Source organism: Bolinopsis microptera, chromosome 6 (genome assembly GCF_026151205.1).
Source record: "Bolinopsis microptera isolate Bmic1 chromosome 6, MBARI_Bmic_1.0, whole genome shotgun sequence".
NCBI classification, from domain to species: domain Eukaryota; kingdom Metazoa; phylum Ctenophora; class Tentaculata; order Lobata; family Bolinopsidae; genus Bolinopsis; species Bolinopsis microptera.
Window position 1 is genome coordinate 11,697,497 of NC_087077.1, and position 17,474 is coordinate 11,714,970.

General features: G+C 37.8%; 2 protein-coding genes across 2 annotated transcripts in view; one reads left to right on the forward strand and one right to left on the reverse strand.

The window, feature by feature from the left end:
* Positions 1-216: 216 nt before the first annotated feature.
* LOC134817119 (kielin/chordin-like protein) overlaps positions 217-17,474 on the forward strand; it is a 36,583-nt gene continuing 19,325 nt past the window's right edge. The window contains exons 1-2 of the mRNA XM_063826229.1: positions 217-340; positions 610-715. Coding sequence (XP_063682299.1) covers positions 221-340; positions 610-715 — 226 coding nt within the window. The 5' untranslated portion in view covers positions 217-220. The remainder of the gene's footprint in view (positions 341-609; positions 716-17,474) is intronic.
* On the reverse strand, positions 9,447-14,867 carry LOC134816635 (uncharacterized). Its single transcript, XM_063825572.1, has 12 exons — positions 14,638-14,867; positions 14,218-14,433; positions 13,919-14,029; positions 13,705-13,803; positions 13,296-13,561; positions 12,987-13,119; positions 12,487-12,615; positions 11,758-12,040; positions 11,232-11,445; positions 10,826-11,131; positions 10,571-10,664; positions 9,447-10,418 (listed from the first exon to the last, which is right to left on the reverse strand). The coding sequence occupies exons 1-5, from the start codon at positions 14,665-14,667 to the stop codon at positions 13,331-13,333; spliced, it is 687 nt and encodes a 228-aa protein (XP_063681642.1). The 5' UTR covers positions 14,668-14,867; the 3' UTR covers positions 9,447-10,418; positions 10,571-10,664; positions 10,826-11,131; positions 11,232-11,445; positions 11,758-12,040; positions 12,487-12,615; positions 12,987-13,119; positions 13,296-13,330.

Here is a 17,474-nt window from a genome sequence, read left to right on the forward strand (position 1 = left end):
CGCGATTTTTGCGACTTCATCAAAAAAACCTAAGGCTTTTGCATTTTCAGTATCCGAAATTTGAAATATTCAGAGTTAATTCAGAATCGTTTCAGGACCTATTTAGGCCTTTAAAAAAATTTGGTGGCCAAATTCTGAATTGAATGACCATTGTAAGATTGTGCTAGTGATCCATAAAATAAGCGCTACAACTTTCTAACAATCGTGCTCAGGAAGAGAAATGACTCTACAACTACAGAAGCTAATGGCGTCCCTACTGGTGATCATGTGTCACATGTCATGTGGTGTGCAGGCAGCCCCCGCACCCATGAGCAGCAGCGTTACAGAGATTGACGAACAGGTAAAAGTATTGTATTCTGGAGATCAACTTATATTAGTACAAGTTGTTTTTAAAAAAGGGCGTACATTTAGTTAACAATTTTGATTTAACTAGAAGTAGTTGGTATATAATTTTAATACGTTTTTGATATGTTACCCTATTTCTAGATTAGATGAATAGAAAATGTAGTTGGTAAATCAGGGTTTAGTAAACGGTAGTTATATTGTAATGAAAAGAGCTCTCTATTCTCACCTAATTATTCACTGTACTAAACTACAAAATCATTGCAGGGTAGAGAGATCTGTCCACCTCTGAGAAGACCGGGTCAGGACACTATAATAGTTCCTGTAGGATTCGAGGTAGAGTCTGACTGTGGCATGTGCGTCTGTACCAGAGGTAAGATTATCACTATCAGCAGTCTTGAGAGATAAATAATGGTTAAGTTCTAGTTAAGGGAAAAGGTTTGTCATATACTGACTTACTGACGTCTGAGAGTAGGGACAATTGGCATAGCATCGCATATTACCGAATGATACGGCGGCTTTAGCGAGCGACCGATTGAAATGATATAATTCAATGTTTAAAGATCCTTTATATACGTGTTCATTGATTGAGTGGCCATCTCTTGGGTTGTAAAGTGGGCACCCCTCTGACTATTGACTGCAATTTCATGAGTCCCTGGGTGATTAGGAGACATGGTATTTAGGAAAATAACAGAGCAGTGGAATTGTTGTACGTTGCTTTCTATAAAGCAGAGGTAGCTGGAATGTCCAATAATGTACCCGCAGGACTATATCATACATTTCTCAGGAGAAGTCTCTGTGAAATACTTGCATCATTTCCATACTTAAATGAAGCGTAAAGCCATCCTGGTCAAACCGATTAGTGCAGTGATAGTAGTGATGGCCATGTCGAATGCCTCAAAATACTAAAGCTAAAACAGATCTTTTGGCGTTGTCGGTTGGTGAGCGGTGGAGAATACTGTGTTCACTGGGTCCTCTTTCTTGGAACAGATGCCTCTTTAGTGTAATTCTTAGATGAGAAGTATGGATACGTAAAGTACGTATTAAATACGTAAATTGAAAAATACGACTAGTATCACGTACTTTTTGTACCAATATTTTATAACATTTAAATTTTTGTACGGTAATATGAAATATTGGACGCAATGTTTTTCAAAATTTTTCTCTCGCGTATGGTTTTTTTGGGTCAGTATACTTTTCAATAAAAAATTAAAAGTACGTAGGTATGGCAGCGTCGAATTGAAAAGTATGACTTGTCTGTACTTCTCATCTTATGTGTAATTGCTGTACTGCTGTTGAAAACGTTCTACAGCCTTAATGGCCACTTGAACGAACACCGATGCAACAATAAAACAACAATAAGACAACATTAAGACAACAATAAACGATAAGACAACGTTAAGACAACATTAAGACAACAATTAAGGCAACATTAAAGCAAACATTAAGACAACAATAAGACAACATTAAGACAACAATAAGACAACAATAATATAGTCTTAAACGAGTTTGTTGTCTTAATGTTGTTTTAAATGAATTTGTTGTCTTAATGTTGTCTTTATGTTGTCTTAATATTTTATCATATTTTGTTGTCTTATCGGTGTTTGTTGTCTTAATGTTGTCTTAATGTTGTCTTAATGTTGTCTTATTGTTGTCTTATTGTTGTCTTATTGTTGTCTTATTGTTGTCTTATTGTTGTCTTATTGTTGTCTTAATGTTGTCTTATTGTTGCATCGGAGTTCGTTCGAGTGGCCCCCGTTTAACTTTTTGATCGGTTATTTGGTGATCTGTCGGACGTCGGTTGAAGATGAGTTGGTGTGTGTTTAGGGCAGGCACAGTTGGGGTACGAACTTAGTCTCAGTGTGAATAGTCCGAGCACAGTAAGGGAAATATTGTGAAATATTGTGAAATATTGTGAAATATTGTGAAATATTGTAAAATATTGTGAAATATCGTGAAATATTGTGAAATATCGTGAAATATTGTGATATATTGAGAAATATTGTGAAATATTGTGAAATATTGTGAAATATTGTGAAATATTGTGAAATATTGTGAAATATTGTGAAATATTGTGAAATGAGTTACAAAAAGTGCATTCAAAATAAAGCTTTTAGCAGCATATTAAATGTAGTGTATATCACGACCCAATATACACTCAACTAATTGAGCTCACGTATCTTCATTGGGTAAATGGTATCCTGGATGCTCCCAATGCACACGTCATGAAGTTGTTGAGTCCGGACTCTACGGCCTGATAGTGATACTCTACGTGGTGAGCCTCTATTACATTTCATAACGTCTCACGCGGCACGCCGTAGAGTCGCGGACCCGAAGTGGTCGTTGATCATTCCTACCCTCGGATGTTACCCCTTTATTAATCAATAATCACAGGCGTGATTTCCGTCAAAAACTTAAACGGGCTAATGGGCTTCCCTAAATGGACAGCTACTTTGAAGTCACATGTACCAATCAGAGGGCTGACCAGTTATTTCAGGGGGTGTTTACCACTTTGGCGATTTTAGGAACGGTCCACTAAATGAAGCCTATTTGATGTTTTCTGAGCAGCATGATTCTATAGAACAGTTTTCGATAAATTGTGACAAAATCATGATCAGCCATTGGCTCAGTTAGACAAAGTATCAACCTACCATTCATTTCCAGCTAACTCTGATACGCTGATAGGTTCCAACTGGACTATACTTTTATGCGAATCGTTTAAATACGTTAAGCATAATTACAAATATGCCAGATAATGTTACTACTTCACTCTCAATATTATGTAATTCTACAGGCTACAAAGATTATTTATCCACTACTTTGGGGAAGGAATTTTTAGGTTAGCAAAAATCGATTTAAGCGTAAATCAGAGTTTCAAATTCAAAAATTATTTAACAAGTCACAACAGTTATCACGAATATTGCATAATTTAGTTATTATTCAGTAACTATTGAATTATCTATGGGTGCAAATACAGGGGAAATGGGGGTATATATGATATCACCTTAATAACACCAGAATGTGTGTGTGTGTGTGTGTGTGTGTGTGTGTCTGTCTGTCTGTCTGATCGTCTGTGTGTAATTTCCGGTCGGTTATACAAAAAAAGCGGTAAGAGTTACGGGACTGGTTTTTTCGGTATAGTGCCGACAAAACTCTGATGAAGCCCATAAGAATTTTTTTTGAAATCGGCCGGTGGTAAGTGGTTTAATTGATGGTTTTGTACCACAAATGTTACATAAAATGGCTTGAGCAGAACGGCCAGAGTTACGGGGCTTGCTCTTTCTCTCTCTCATTACTGTATAATATGTTACTAGTGTAACCCGGCCTTCGGCCGGGATTTCACTGCCGCAGTTAAAGGGTAGGAGTAATTACCCGCTGAGGGTAGGAGTAATTACCCGCTGAGTCAAAACCTGCATTAGGTGACCCAATACAATAGTTTCTTAAACAATAATCTCATAATCAGTTATTTGTTGTGGATAATTATATCTCTACTATAATTCAAAGAATTATTTCTGCTGTCTGTACGACCGCCCACGTGCAAATATATGAGAAATATGAAGTTGCAAAGTAACCATGGTAACGAGGGTTTTTACGTGCACGTGCAATGATTGTTTTAACGTCATTTTGATCGGTTTTGTTGATATTACGCTGTGTTTAGTACGAGCTACATTTTAATTGGCTGTATCTTCGGTTGTGACGGATATTTGTTGATGCTATGAAAACTGACTACCAAAGAATACTATTAGCGTCCTCCCTGTGACCACGGGCTTTCTAGTATACTATAATTCAAAGAATTATTTTTGTATGTCTGTCCACGTGCAAATTATATGAGAAATAGGAATTTAGGTAACAACCAAAACGTTCCATAGCAACGGTGTTTTAATGCACACATGCACGTGCAAAGATTGTTTTAACGTCATTTTGATCGGTTTTGTGGTAATTACGTTGTGTTTAAAGTGTTTATATTTAAATCGGCTGTATCTTCGGTTGGGATGGATATTTTTTGATGCAATAAAAACTTTCTTTCAAAGAATACTACTAAGTACTAGCTTCGTCCCTGTTACCACGGGCTTTCTAGTTACTGTATAATATGTTATAGCTGCATTTAAGTAGCGTCATAATTGGATTAGCCCGGGAGATTCGCTGTAATGTTATACCTTAAGCTTATTAGGGGAGGGGGACTGTTAGTGTTTGGGGTCTGTTTGGACTGCAGAGAGAGAGAGAGAGATCTAGAGAGAGAGAGAGAGAGAGAGAGAGAGAGAGAGAGAGAGAGAGAGGAGAGAGGGAGAGAGAGAGAGAGAGAGAGAGAGAGAGAGAGAGAGAGAGAGAGAGAGAGAGAGAGAGAGAGAGAGAGAGAGAGAGAGAGAGAGAGAGAGAGAGAGAGAGAGAGAGAGAGAGAGAGAGAGAGAGAGAGAGAGAGAGAGAGAGAGAGAGAGAGAGAGAGAGAGAGAGAGAGAGAGAGAGAGAGAGAGAGAGAGAGAGAGAGAGAGAGAGAGAGAGAGAGAGAGAGAGAGAGAGAGAGAGAGAGAGAGAGAGAGAGAGAGAGAGAGAGAGAGAGAGAGAGAGAGAGAGAGAGAGAGAGAGAGAGAGAGAGAGAGAGAGAGAGAGAGAGAGAGAGAGAGAGAGAGAGAGAGAGAGAGAGAGAGAGAGAGAGAGAGAGAGAGAGAGAGAGAGAGAGAGAGAGAGAGAGAGAGAGAGAGAGAGAGAGAGAGAGAGAGAGAGAGAGAGAGAGAGAGAGAGAGAGAGAGAGAGAGAGAGAGAGAGAGAGAGAGAGTTCATACGACAATGTTATGCGTGTGTAATAGGCGGGTGTGGTGCGGAGTTAACTAGGGTCAATTTCTATAACGATTTAAATAAAAATGGAAAGCGGTTCAAGACGGGAGTGATGAGGTGTAATAGTCGGTGTTCAGACCTTATGATCATGGAATGTGGTGCCTTATGGCTAATAATTACTGAATTATCCACAACAAATAACTGATTATGAGGTTATTGTTTAAGAAACTATTGGGTCACCTAATGCGGGTTTTGACTCAGCGGGTAATTACTCCTACCCTGCGGCAGTGAAATCCCGGCCGAAGGCCGGGTTACACTATAGTACATAATATATAAATCTATAACCTTTATTGCTCCTCTAAGGGAATTTGGTTGGCTTCCCTCGGCCTCAAAAAACCTTCGCTTAACCTTCGCTTAAACAGCGAAGCAAATATGTGCTTGTTAACGGCGAAGAGCACTCCATATGGACGGCCCCCACGTGACATACAATTTGGATATCGATCCTTTGGGTCACGTGGTAAGATTTTTGGTCCCGTGTCATGAAATAACGTAATAATTTTCCCGCTAATATCTAAAGCTTGGGCGCTGTTCATCAAATTAGATCATCATTATATCCTGCAAAAGTAGAGCTACTTTAGTATCAATAACTCAATTATGCCCGTGTAAGCGGTTACACTTTTCTAAGGTTGGCTCGGATAAATTTAAATCTAGCTGTGTAGTTCAATTTGGAATCCTAGAAAGTGACCATCTTGAAATAAAACTTAGTCTTTCATCGGTTTTACTTTATAATTGAAGATTCGATATGTGTCAAAAGTGTACTAAACATCAGGGCCTTGGCACGGTGTACTTTAAAGTTAAGCTGTGTTAACGTAATAAGCATGTTACTCATATAACTGTGTATTCTGTGTAGTATGTTCCAGGTGACACTTGTGTAATGTTTGTTGATAAAATTGTGATGAATCTCCGTATATAATATTAAGTATAACTATAACCGAGGGGAAAGAAAACACAACATACGTTGGTCAGTTGGAGAAACATTTCAGTAAAGTCACTAGCAACAGGCATATAAGACATCAACTTTGTATATTTATGTTCATGTCTCCGTAAATCATATCTTGATCTATGACTATGATTTTATTGGAACTATGATTATGAATTTATATTTTGACTAAAACTGTCGAAATTAGGTACGGGTAAACCGCCCCTAAAATGTCACCCACCCCTAAAACGCCACTCTTGATTGATTAGATCCCATCTTCTTAGAAAGTATCTTACCTAATCATTTGTAACTCCTAAACATAAAAAAATATCATTCAGACCCTGCCACATCCTGAAATTGAATCTAAATGATGTCATAAGGGCATTTTTTTCACTTTGTACGAATTTTTTACTTTTGAAAAAAAGCGCACAATTTTATAACTCTGGAAGTCATTAATATTAACTCACTTTTGGTCTAGGATAGTGATATTTACATATTTTAGCAACTTTGTACATATGACTGGAGATATGGAAAGTTATACATTACTCAATATTACTACCCTCCCCTAAAATGTCACCTGGCCGCCCCCTAAAATGTCATTTTATCAGATTCTGGCTTTAAGACTACAAGCACCATAAAATGGAGGTACCAGCCTATTAAACATCATATTTAGCATCTAATGGTAATATTAGAAAGCTTTGGCAGCTCAAGGAATTAGTTTTATTTTATTAATTGCAATAAACATCCCCTAAAATGTCTAATTATCCCCCCTAAAATGTCATTTTAACATGATCAAATTACCCAGGCTTTTCCTAAGATGCAATGCATACTCACATTTCGTTAATAGTTGATGTTAATAATTAACAATTGCCAAAACAAGAGCTATTATCGCACACCATGCGAACAAAATACAAATTTGACATTTTGGGGGAGAAAAAATGACATTTTAGGGGTCATATCATAGGTTTACCATAAACTAGTAAGTACCAAAAACCGTAGTTTTTGACATTCAATTTTGCTAAAAGCAGTCAAATCTAGTCTATAGAGAAGGTCAGATCGATTACTGGGTTGGATTAGTTAACTACAGGTCACTAAAATTGCCAAAATGCAGGATGATGTTAAAAATCCCAAAAAATGCAATTAAAACATGCAATTTGCACAAGGTTAAAATCACATTGAATCCATTTCTTTTGTGCCAATTGTTGGTTAATAACTAGATGATCTAACTACAGGTGTTAATTTTGTTGACTGAGTTACTGTATTTCCGTAAGTTCTGGGTATTTAAAAAAAGTCCCCAAAATGTCACAAAAAGTAAATTGACTAAATTCCACCATTTTTTTTCAACAGAGAGAGAAATTCTGGTCGACACCTCTCAAATATAGGTTATATTTGTCCCAGAAGTGGTTAAAATTAATAATTGAGCAACATTCTGAGTGCTACACAACCTGTTTTAGCTGACGTTTTAGGGGTGGTGCACGTGACATTTTAGGGGGTGATTACAGTTTTGAGGTACTTCCTTTAGTGAGTGAATGTTTTCAAGTAGCTTAATGTTTTAATAAGACAAAACAAATAGTACTAGTGACAAAAGATAAATCAGGCCTCCTGTACATTTTGTAATTATCACACATATTGAGTTGACATTTTAGGGGTGGTGTTTTAAAAGTGACTCCATTTCAACGTCAAAAAAATTGTACCTGATTTTATTTTCAAATTTCCAAATCTTCCTGGCAGGCTAGAAAAAGGTTTAAATATTATTCCTAGACACTTCAGAACCCTGTAAATTTAGCCCTAACTCGGAAATCTGGGCCCAAAAAACAGGTGACGTTTTAGGGGCGGTTTACCCGTAATAAAAATACGAGGTTTTTTATTATAAAAAGTTTTGTTTCCCCTTTTCAAAGCTTGAATATACAGCTCGTTTGTCCTATAGGTTCATTAATGAAGCTGAAAAAGCCTTACAGTGACTAACTTTTAATTTTGCTTACCGAAATTTACCTTCGCTATCGGTAAAATGAAAAATCTTTGCCTAGTCACACACAGGTGTACCGTCAGCTTGCAGCTGGACTCACAGTATCCAGAAATTGAATTTATACTGTTTTACAAATTGAAACACAGGATGACAAAAGTGTTCAGTAAAAATATTTTGGTGAATTATCGTCATCAATTTATTCTCATTGTTATCATCATTTCAATGAATGATTTGTTTCTTGTAATGGTAATACTAAAAGTGTAGTGGTAACAACAAAGCAAAATGGCTAGGGGCAGGGCTAGCAGTAGCAGTGGCAGCAGCCAGCGCTAGCAGTAGTAGCAGCCAGCGCTCGTTAGCGCTAACAGTAGCAGCAGCCAGCGCTCTTTGTGCTAGCACTAGCAGTTGCAGCAGCCAGTGCTCGTTAGCGCTAGCAGCAGCCAGCGCTCTTTGCGCTAGCATTTATAGCAGTAGCCGGCGCCCGACGCTCGTTAGCGCTATCAGTATCAGTAGCAGTAGCTGGCGCCCGATGCTCGTTAGCGCTAGCAGTAGCAGTAGCCGGCGCTCGTTAGCGCTAGCAGCAGCAGTATAGCCGGCGCCCAACGCCCGTTGGCGCTAGCAGTAGCAGTAGCCGGTGCTTGACGCTCATTAGCGCTGTCGCTAGCAGTAGCAGTAGCACTAGCTGGCGCTTGACGCTCATTAGCGCTGCCGCTAGCATGGTAGCAGTAGCCGGCGCTTGACGCTCATTAGCGCTGCCGCTAGCATGGTAGCAGTAGCCGGTGCTTGACGCTCATTAGCGCTGCCGCTAGCAGTAGCACTAGCAGTAGCCGGCGCTTGACGCTCATTAGCGCTAGCAGTAGGAAGTGTAACACTGTAACTGTAAATTAGCATTACTTGCGCTAGTTAGCGCTTACGGTAACGGCACTACTGTGCTTCATTTAACTATGAGTATGGCTGCAATAATAATTTACTTGCTTATTGCTATTTACTTTCTACTGCCACTTACTTACTATACTGTTACGTTGAGCTAGCTAACGCTAATGATAGCACTAACTAGCACCTTCTAGTTCTAATTTACTGACAAAAGCGCTCACTAACGCCGGTTCGGGTTAGCTAACGATAAATATCGCAAAATCCCATGTTCAATGTTGACAGTTTGTGGTACTGGTAGCTACCGCTAACTATATGGAGAATAGAAAAGCGCACCCATCTAAAACTAGCGCTAACTAATTTCATTTAGCGCAAACATACTCTACCATAACCAAGGCGAGTGAAATTTAGTATCGAGAATTGAGGTACAAAGCTCCATTCTTTCTTATTGCTTTATTGCAGAGCTTGGTCTTATTTTAGCCATGAGGATGTGAGGTTTGAAAAATAAAATAACTTTTACCTGGTATCTTAGTAAATAAATGTTGTGAATATGCCACAGGCTAAATCAACGGCAACAATTCCGTCCTATTATTTTATAATCGGCTCATTTCATCATAGTTTGAAATTTAGAAATATGCAGCAATAATGGATCGTGCACACGATATTTATAACTGTGTTAATTTCGACTGATAACTTGATAAGAAACAAAACAACATTATATGCTACAAAAACAAGCGATCATAATTTCAAAGAATCTCAATGATAAAATAAATAATAAACTAATAAACATATTTCGCAACCCTGGTTGTGTCAATACATGGATTTATTTGCCGAACTTTTGTAATAATTGTAGCCCATTTCTGTCGGTTTTTGCAAAGAAAACTTGATTGTTAAACATGGATAAATTCAAAAGACCCTAAATCGCGAGTTGAAGATTTGAGACTGATTGCACAACTAGGATCGTGATTCATTAGCAAGTTTCATAAAGCAAGAGGAGATGCACATCTGCACCATGTGATGTTTATGGCAAATCCTCTCACCACACAGTTCACACATGCTATAAACAGCTGAAACCTTTTTGCTATTTTGTTTATAGTCTTTGCCCTTACAGTTCAAGAGGCAGTCACGACACTGCCTCTTGTTTTCAACCTTCTTGGGGAAACTAATCATGTTGTTGGCGTTGGGGACTTCGGCTGTCCTCCGAAATTTAGTATTCCCCGTTATATTGAAGGCTGCTGTAAGGACATGCGCTCTCAGTCCAATGATGGGCTTTTCGTTAAGCCATGGTTTCATCAGGGATAACCCTAAATCTAACCCAAAGTCAAAGGATGACTTTTTCCACCTGAAGGCTAGTCAGCGTACATCGTTTTACCCCACTCAGATGGATTGCTGAGCTGCACGACAGTGTGGCTGTTTACTCGTGTTGTGTCCAGTATATAGTACCAGACACAGTGCTTCCACTTGTTTGATTTGGCCTTGGTACTGTATCCACTGAAACGAGAATATTTGTTCACATTTTGTGAAAGATTTCTAAAATGTTCAGATATTATTATTATTAGTACTACTCGAGTAATACTATAATATACTACACATAATTCATACACTACTTTTATAATAGGATTTTTAGTGGAAATTAAAGTAACCCTATCCTCTGATCCATCAAATCAGTTCCGTACTTAGTGAGGTCGTACAGCTTTCCGATCTGCGGCTTCTCTTTGTTATCGTCTTCTGTTACTCCTTTAAAATTAAATAGCACTGGTTTAGTAACTATATCCTTGATGTAAAAAAATATCATTATTGGACACTAAACTAATTCAATGAAAACATTTCACAGTTTCTAAAGTCTTCTAAAGTTTTCTAAAGTCACGTACAGAGATTGTGGAAATATTATTAGTTACCGTGGAAGGGTTCTAGAGTTGTCAGAAAGGTTGTCAACTTGGACTTATTGTATTTGGTAGGTTGGCCTCTCTTCTTCTTTCCTCTCGAAACGTAGGAAACAATCCTGAGAGGTCCATCCTTCTCATAGAAAATTTCAGTCGAAGGAGCATCTCTTGTTGAAAAGTCTTTGAGCTCCTTCGGAAATCCTTATCTAGAGTTCTGCCAAGTTCCCAAAAAGGTCAACTGATAGTTAGACAGAAGCTCTTTCACCAAAATAGCGTCCGTATACAGTCTGTCGCAAGTCAGATTGCGACCCTTGATTATAGCTGAAATAGCATTACCATAAAAATTAGAATAATTAGTGTGTCAAGATTTTATTTGTGATACAGCTAAAAATTTCACATCAAACAAAACAATTTTATGAACCTGGGGTATTGCTCTCTTCTATCAGATGATCAAGAAGGTAAATAACATATGCACTCGTCTCTGTCAGGTAGTGCTCAGTTGCGTTCTCTATGTCTTCTGGCTTGGAAGCGTACAGGTGGAAACGATGAGTGTAGGTAAACGCCACGCTGTTTAGTGACTTAAAATTCAAACCATACTTGGCTGGCTTGGATTTGTTGTACACAATAAACGGGGCCTAAAAAAAGAAGGGTCACAAGATTAAGCCTTTAAACTATCGTATATGTTTGATTGATAGTAGATTTAAGTGATTTAGTAAACTTTTACGGCCCAGGGTAACCTAAAGAATTACTACCAAAAAACTTTCACGCTATTCTATAAACTATCGTCATAGTTTGGAGTTATAAATATTAACAATTTTAATGTTATATATAAAAATTAAGCTGTTTGTAGTTATACGTATGTCCTGTAATAACTAAACAAATTGTTATCATATAAATATTGGAGTTTGCCTATTTTTGTTACCACTTAAAATATAAGTTATATTCACCCTATTTCTGGAGGAGTATAGTGTTTCGTCTATCGTCACGTACTCAGATGGCATAAGACCAGAAGCCCATCTTCTGTTGATCGCTTCAAAGACATCTCGCATCGCTGCCATCCTATCTTTTTTGCGGCGATGTTCTCTACTCTTTCTGTCTGGTGCTTCGTCGAAGTTAAGGTTTTTCAACAGAAACTTAAATCGATCCCTCGACATAGTACAGTAGATGGCCGGTATTCCATGTGTTGAGAATACTCTATCCAGCGTGGTAAACGATTGTCCCATCATTCCCCTGTGAAATTAGATCTACTGTATTACACATAATTTACCTTATCAGACTTTATTTGAACAAATATTTATTGGACTAAGTCTAGAGGCCTTATATTGTATATACTATATTTGTATGTCCATTAAAATTATGTCGTTCGCGTTTCTTCACGCAATCTCCGGTCAAATAACGTCCGATAAGGTATAACTATATTATATTATGTAACATGTAACAATTAAATCATATAACATATTTATCAAAGGTAAATACAACATATTAGTTATATTTAACACGTAAACATGAGTCCCACGAAGACATATTATTTCTAAACTTTTTATATAGAAATACGATTATTCATTCAATCACATTACATTGAACAAAATCACATTACATTGAACAAAATCGTTTTTGGCTCTCACCAAATATGAAACCTGTAAACATTAAACATAAAACAATTATGTAGCATGTACCTGTAAACTTGGATTCCAACAAAAGCATCGAATTCTTTTGAGTCTAATATCAGGCAATGTTCGGATCGTAGAGCTTTCCCATTACGAATCCTTTTTTCCTGATAAAGCTCTATCCTTTCATTAGTTGACCTGATTAAACGGATTAAACGGATTAAACGATTCAAAAGTCAAATTACAATGGTAATGTCTGACCAGATATAAAAAATTAAATTTACCCAAAAGTCATAAAATATATAATATATACAATGAACCCTGTAAATCTTAAGAGTGAGATTCAAAATACTTAATAATTTAACTGGACTTTTCTGAAAGTGTTCCGAGTCATAGATTATAATTTGGCAATATTGTTAATGTTAGGAATTTGTTTGGAGGACGCTTTAGGGAATCTTCGTTCATGAGCTTTGGTAAGGAACCTTCCTAGGTCTCCGATGGTTGAAGGGTGTGCGAAGATCTGTCCAATGTCAGAGAAGAGTAATGTTTTACTTTGTTGGGACAAACACCTGATAACATCATCCTTCAAACTTTGAGTCAAAAAATAATCAAAAGCTTGACGTGGCGTTTTGAGGATTTTCGTTCTCGCAGTAAGACCAGGTTTGACTGTCATTATGTCCGCCTTCTTGTTTTTCTTCGTTTCTGAATGAAATGTATTCTTAAATGAAAATTTGAAAGCAAAAGTTCCAAAATCAATCAAAATCGATGCGTATATGGTGCGCTGAATTCACTGCGAGCTGCTCACATCATAAATGGTTCCAAATCGTTTCCTTTTATAACTTTATTTATAATTTTTAGGAAAAGGAGTGATAACATACCAGCTGTTGGAACCTTTGAGGTAAATGTTAAGTCATCAGCGGGGTTTTTTTGAATTCAAGATTCCCTTGACAACTTTCTCAGTGATTGGTACTGGCTGAACAGTATAGTTTACTGTGTCCAGAGCAGCAGCCAGGTTGCACACTTTCCTTTTCCGTAGAGGAAGGCCATATTTTAGTTCCTTTCTCACGGCAATATCGTAAGACTCGTCCTCTTCTGAGGAAGAACCCTCGATATCTGCTCTGGTTACAATCTCTTCGAAATCGTCCTGAAAGTAAAGTAGGTACATTGTACAGTCAGGATGGCGATTATTTCTTAGAAAGAAGCGATAACCAAGACCTTTTAGAATCATTTTTAAATTGCGATCCTCAAGACAAAATCTGAACTATTGTAGTAAGTATGGAGAATTACCTCGCTCTCGTCATTGTCGTTCTGACCACTGTTACCAAGTTGTAGGTCCCGAACTTCAGCGGCTTCCGAGGTTTGGTCACATACTGCACTGTCTATAATCTAACGGAAATTAGTACGCTGTCATTTAATTGAATAACTGTTTATAGAACATGATCATGGCTTTCAAACAGAGATATCTGATTTATGATTGGGTTTAACGATGTGATTTTTATACCTCAATGTCATGGTCTCCTTCTTCATCTCTCCAGTTCATGTCGAACGCCTGTGGTACTATCACCTCAGTTTCGCTCGAATTTCTTACTCCTTTCAGGATAAAAACATCCTCCTGATAAACATATTGTAGTTGTACATGGTTGCAAATTGAAAAGTTGTCAGCTGATGATCACGATAGTCACATAAGAAAATAAACAACTAAAATTTGATTTCCTAGTTTTTTTTCTTGACTACATCAAAAGGATGAATGTTATAAACCGGTGGATGGCTAATAATTAACTCACATAATGCGAAACTCACCTTTTCCACTACTTTACGTCGTTTCCCACTCTTACTCATGTTGTGAATCTTTAACCTTTTAGTTCCATCGAACTCGAAAGGTGACTCCACTGAGCTAGGGCCGGGTAAAGCTTCATCACTTGTGGCAAGAACAGTCTCGTCGTTCTTGATAGTAGGAGCTTGGTTTTTCGGAATGAGGGCAGTGTTTTTCAAAAATGTTGTTCCGTCTTTTAACACCTATATATTATAATGCATATAATAACTTATATCAAATCTACCAAGTTCGAGTTAAACGACATACGTACGTAGGTATAACATTAATTATGGTCACAATCTGGTTAGACTCCTTTCAGATTATTAATAACTAAACTGGCCGTTGAATATCACTCAGGAAATAATTCAAAGTGCTTTTCGCTAATATAATTGTAAATTGTAACTTACCACCGTTTCTTGATCGTCTGGTATAATCATCACAGAATTGATCACGGAACTGGAGAGGTCGTCATCATAAAAGTAGATCCTACTCTGCTTCTTGTGTGCTACTTTTATGATGCCATACAAATTCTGATCCCCCAAATTAGGGAACTGAGAACTATATTTGTCTTCAGGGCGAGTCTGGGGATAAAATGCATGTAAGGTTTTATTTATGAGCTTTCTTTCATCAAGATTGCAAAGACAGTAGTGAAATAGAAAGGGTAAGTAGTAACAAAAAAAACCTTGCTACTGCTGGCATCAAAATACGACGCCTTCACTATTACAAGGGTTCCTTCTGGTCTTGGTCGAAGATTGGTTTCTTGTCGAAATTCTTACTACGTCGTTCATGTTATCAACAATTTTAAGCGACTAATAAAATAAAACAAAGTACCAACCAGTTTGAGTTAATATTTTTTGTGGCCCATCTCAAGCTCTTTTATACGTCTCTTAGGCGTAGCCATTTGGAATATGATGACGTACTCTTCCAGACTTCCGTCTCCAAGAGTCTATGGTGCTCTTTGAACTGTGATAATTTGATAAGGAATAGGAATGACATAATACTACCTCAGTCTATTATTAGTGAACTATGTAAAAAGTTTGTCAAAGTATCTGCATCTTTGAACGTAAATAAGATTACAACACACAAGATAAATGGATTTTATTTTTGCTGTCGATTTGAACTTATCTGTAGCTGTACTAATTCACTTGAATACCAACTTCCTTGTCTATAAGTGTAAAGGAGAATGTAAGTGCAGCGCCGCAACTCTGAAACAGAAAATGTATTTCAAATTGATTGCACTATGTTTCAAATCTTAGAATATTTTTGTTGTTCGAAAATTTGCAAAAAAACGACATCAAATGAAAGCATCTGCCGAAATTATGCCAGCTATGAATACAAATTACGAATCACACTGAAGGAGTGCGGTCGATATAACATTCACAGTAACGGGGCTTCTTCATAGGAAGTCAAATACAGGAAGAAACTGCATAAATCTAATTTATAAATCATCTACAAATTAACGAATATTTTGATCCGGTTTCGTGATTCGTTAATATCAGTCACAAGAGAGAATCCGGCGCTCTCATTGGTTTATATACTAGCAAGCATTCGCTCAAAGGCGCAACTCAATAATTGAGTTATTTGAAGCTCCTCCGATTGGATTGCAAAGCGCTTCGTGACATGACATGTGATTTGCTGTCCACGTGGTGTTTACTTACCAATCAGATCACTTTAAAGTAACATATACCTAGTCGTCCAGCTGGACGGCTCTCCGCTAGACATATTTAATGCAATTTTTGTCCTTTTTTTAACTAATAATTAACCATAACTATATTTGTTTGTAATTTTTGCAAAAAACAGATAGTCCAGGCGACAGGTAGTGTTCTTGCCGATAGATAGCTGGCGTATAACCGGTATTGCTACTACATGTGGAACACAAATGGCAAAACATTGGAGGGGCACTCCAGATGGAGTGCTCTTCGCTGTTTAAGGGTTATGGCTAATAATGACTTAATTATCCACAACAAATAACTGATTATGAGATTATTGTTTAAGAAACTATTGGGTCACCTAATGCGGGTTTTGACTCAGCGGGTAATTACTCCTACCCTGCGGCAGTGAAATCCCGGCCGAAGGCCGGGTTACACTATAGTACATAATATATAAATCTATAACCTTTATTGCTCCTCTAAGGGAATTTGGTTGGCTTCCCTCGGCCTCAAAAAAAATCAAGGATTTCTTGCGTAGATTATCTGGACTGTATAACAAATGAGATGGTTCCCTTCTAATAGATTATTAAACTGACTACAAATTGACTACTACGTGACTATTACGTGACTTGACAAGCAGTCATATATAGAATATAGAATAAAACAAATATCTTAAAAACGAGTTTTAGGCTTCAAGGCGTTTCCTTGAGCATAGAGGCGTGTTAAGTCTCTATGTTTTCTGTTACAAATATCTTTCGCCGCTGGGTATAGGGTTTGGAGCGTTACTTTACGTAGCTGCAGGAACGAGCTCTCAAAGGATTGTCTGTCCACGAGTGCTGCTTCTGTAATGCACCTTTTTCTGTAGAAGTGCGATCGACAAATGCCTCTTTCTTCAAGGAGCACGTTCTACCGGGTACAACTATTCTCACCGACAAGTGGAAAGGTTATAACGCCCTGCAACACCACGGGTTTCCTCATCAAGTTGTCAACCATAGTCGAGGAGTTGTGGACCCGGTCACTGGTGTTCACAGCTGCGAAGGGATGTGGTTCCACGCAAAGAACCACATGAGAAGAGGAACCGGTCGTACCCGAACGGATTCAGCAGCCATGACTGTAGCTCTGTCAGAATTTATGTGGTGTAAGCGATACGGACTGACAAGAGAGGACGCCTCCGTGAGGAAAGCCTTCAACCAAGATATCCCAGCCCTATTCAGAAGAATATTTGATTAATTTATTGCTCTGTAAATTTGTATTACCTGATAAATAATGATTAATGATACCTAATTTGACCAAAACCCATAATCATGGGTAGAGTGAACCGCTGCCAGTGTCTCTCTTTTCCAAACAAAAGGAAATGATATTAATTTGAGGAACCGTCCGCAAATGCAAATTGATACCGAGAATGAAATCGGTCGCTCGCTTTTCCCATTCATTCACGGCTTACGAATTGTAATAAAGCTTATTGAATGGGAAAAGCGAGCGACCGATTTCATTCTCGGTATCAATTTGCATTTGCGGACGGTTCCTCAAATTAATATCATTTCCTTTTGTTTGGAAAAGAGAGACACTGGCAGCGGTTCACTCTACACATGATT

Coding starts and splice junctions, on each gene's coding strand:
- LOC134816635 (XM_063825572.1), bottom strand. CDS start 14,667: ATGATTATACCAGACGATCAAGAAACGGTG. Junction 13,804..13,918: donor AAGGAGACCATGACATTGAG/GTATAAAAATCA, acceptor AATTTCCGTTAG/ATTATAGACAGTGCAGTATG. Junction 13,562..13,704: donor ACGACAATGACGAGAGCGAG/GTAATTCTCCAT, acceptor CTTTACTTTCAG/GACGATTTCGAAGAGATTGT.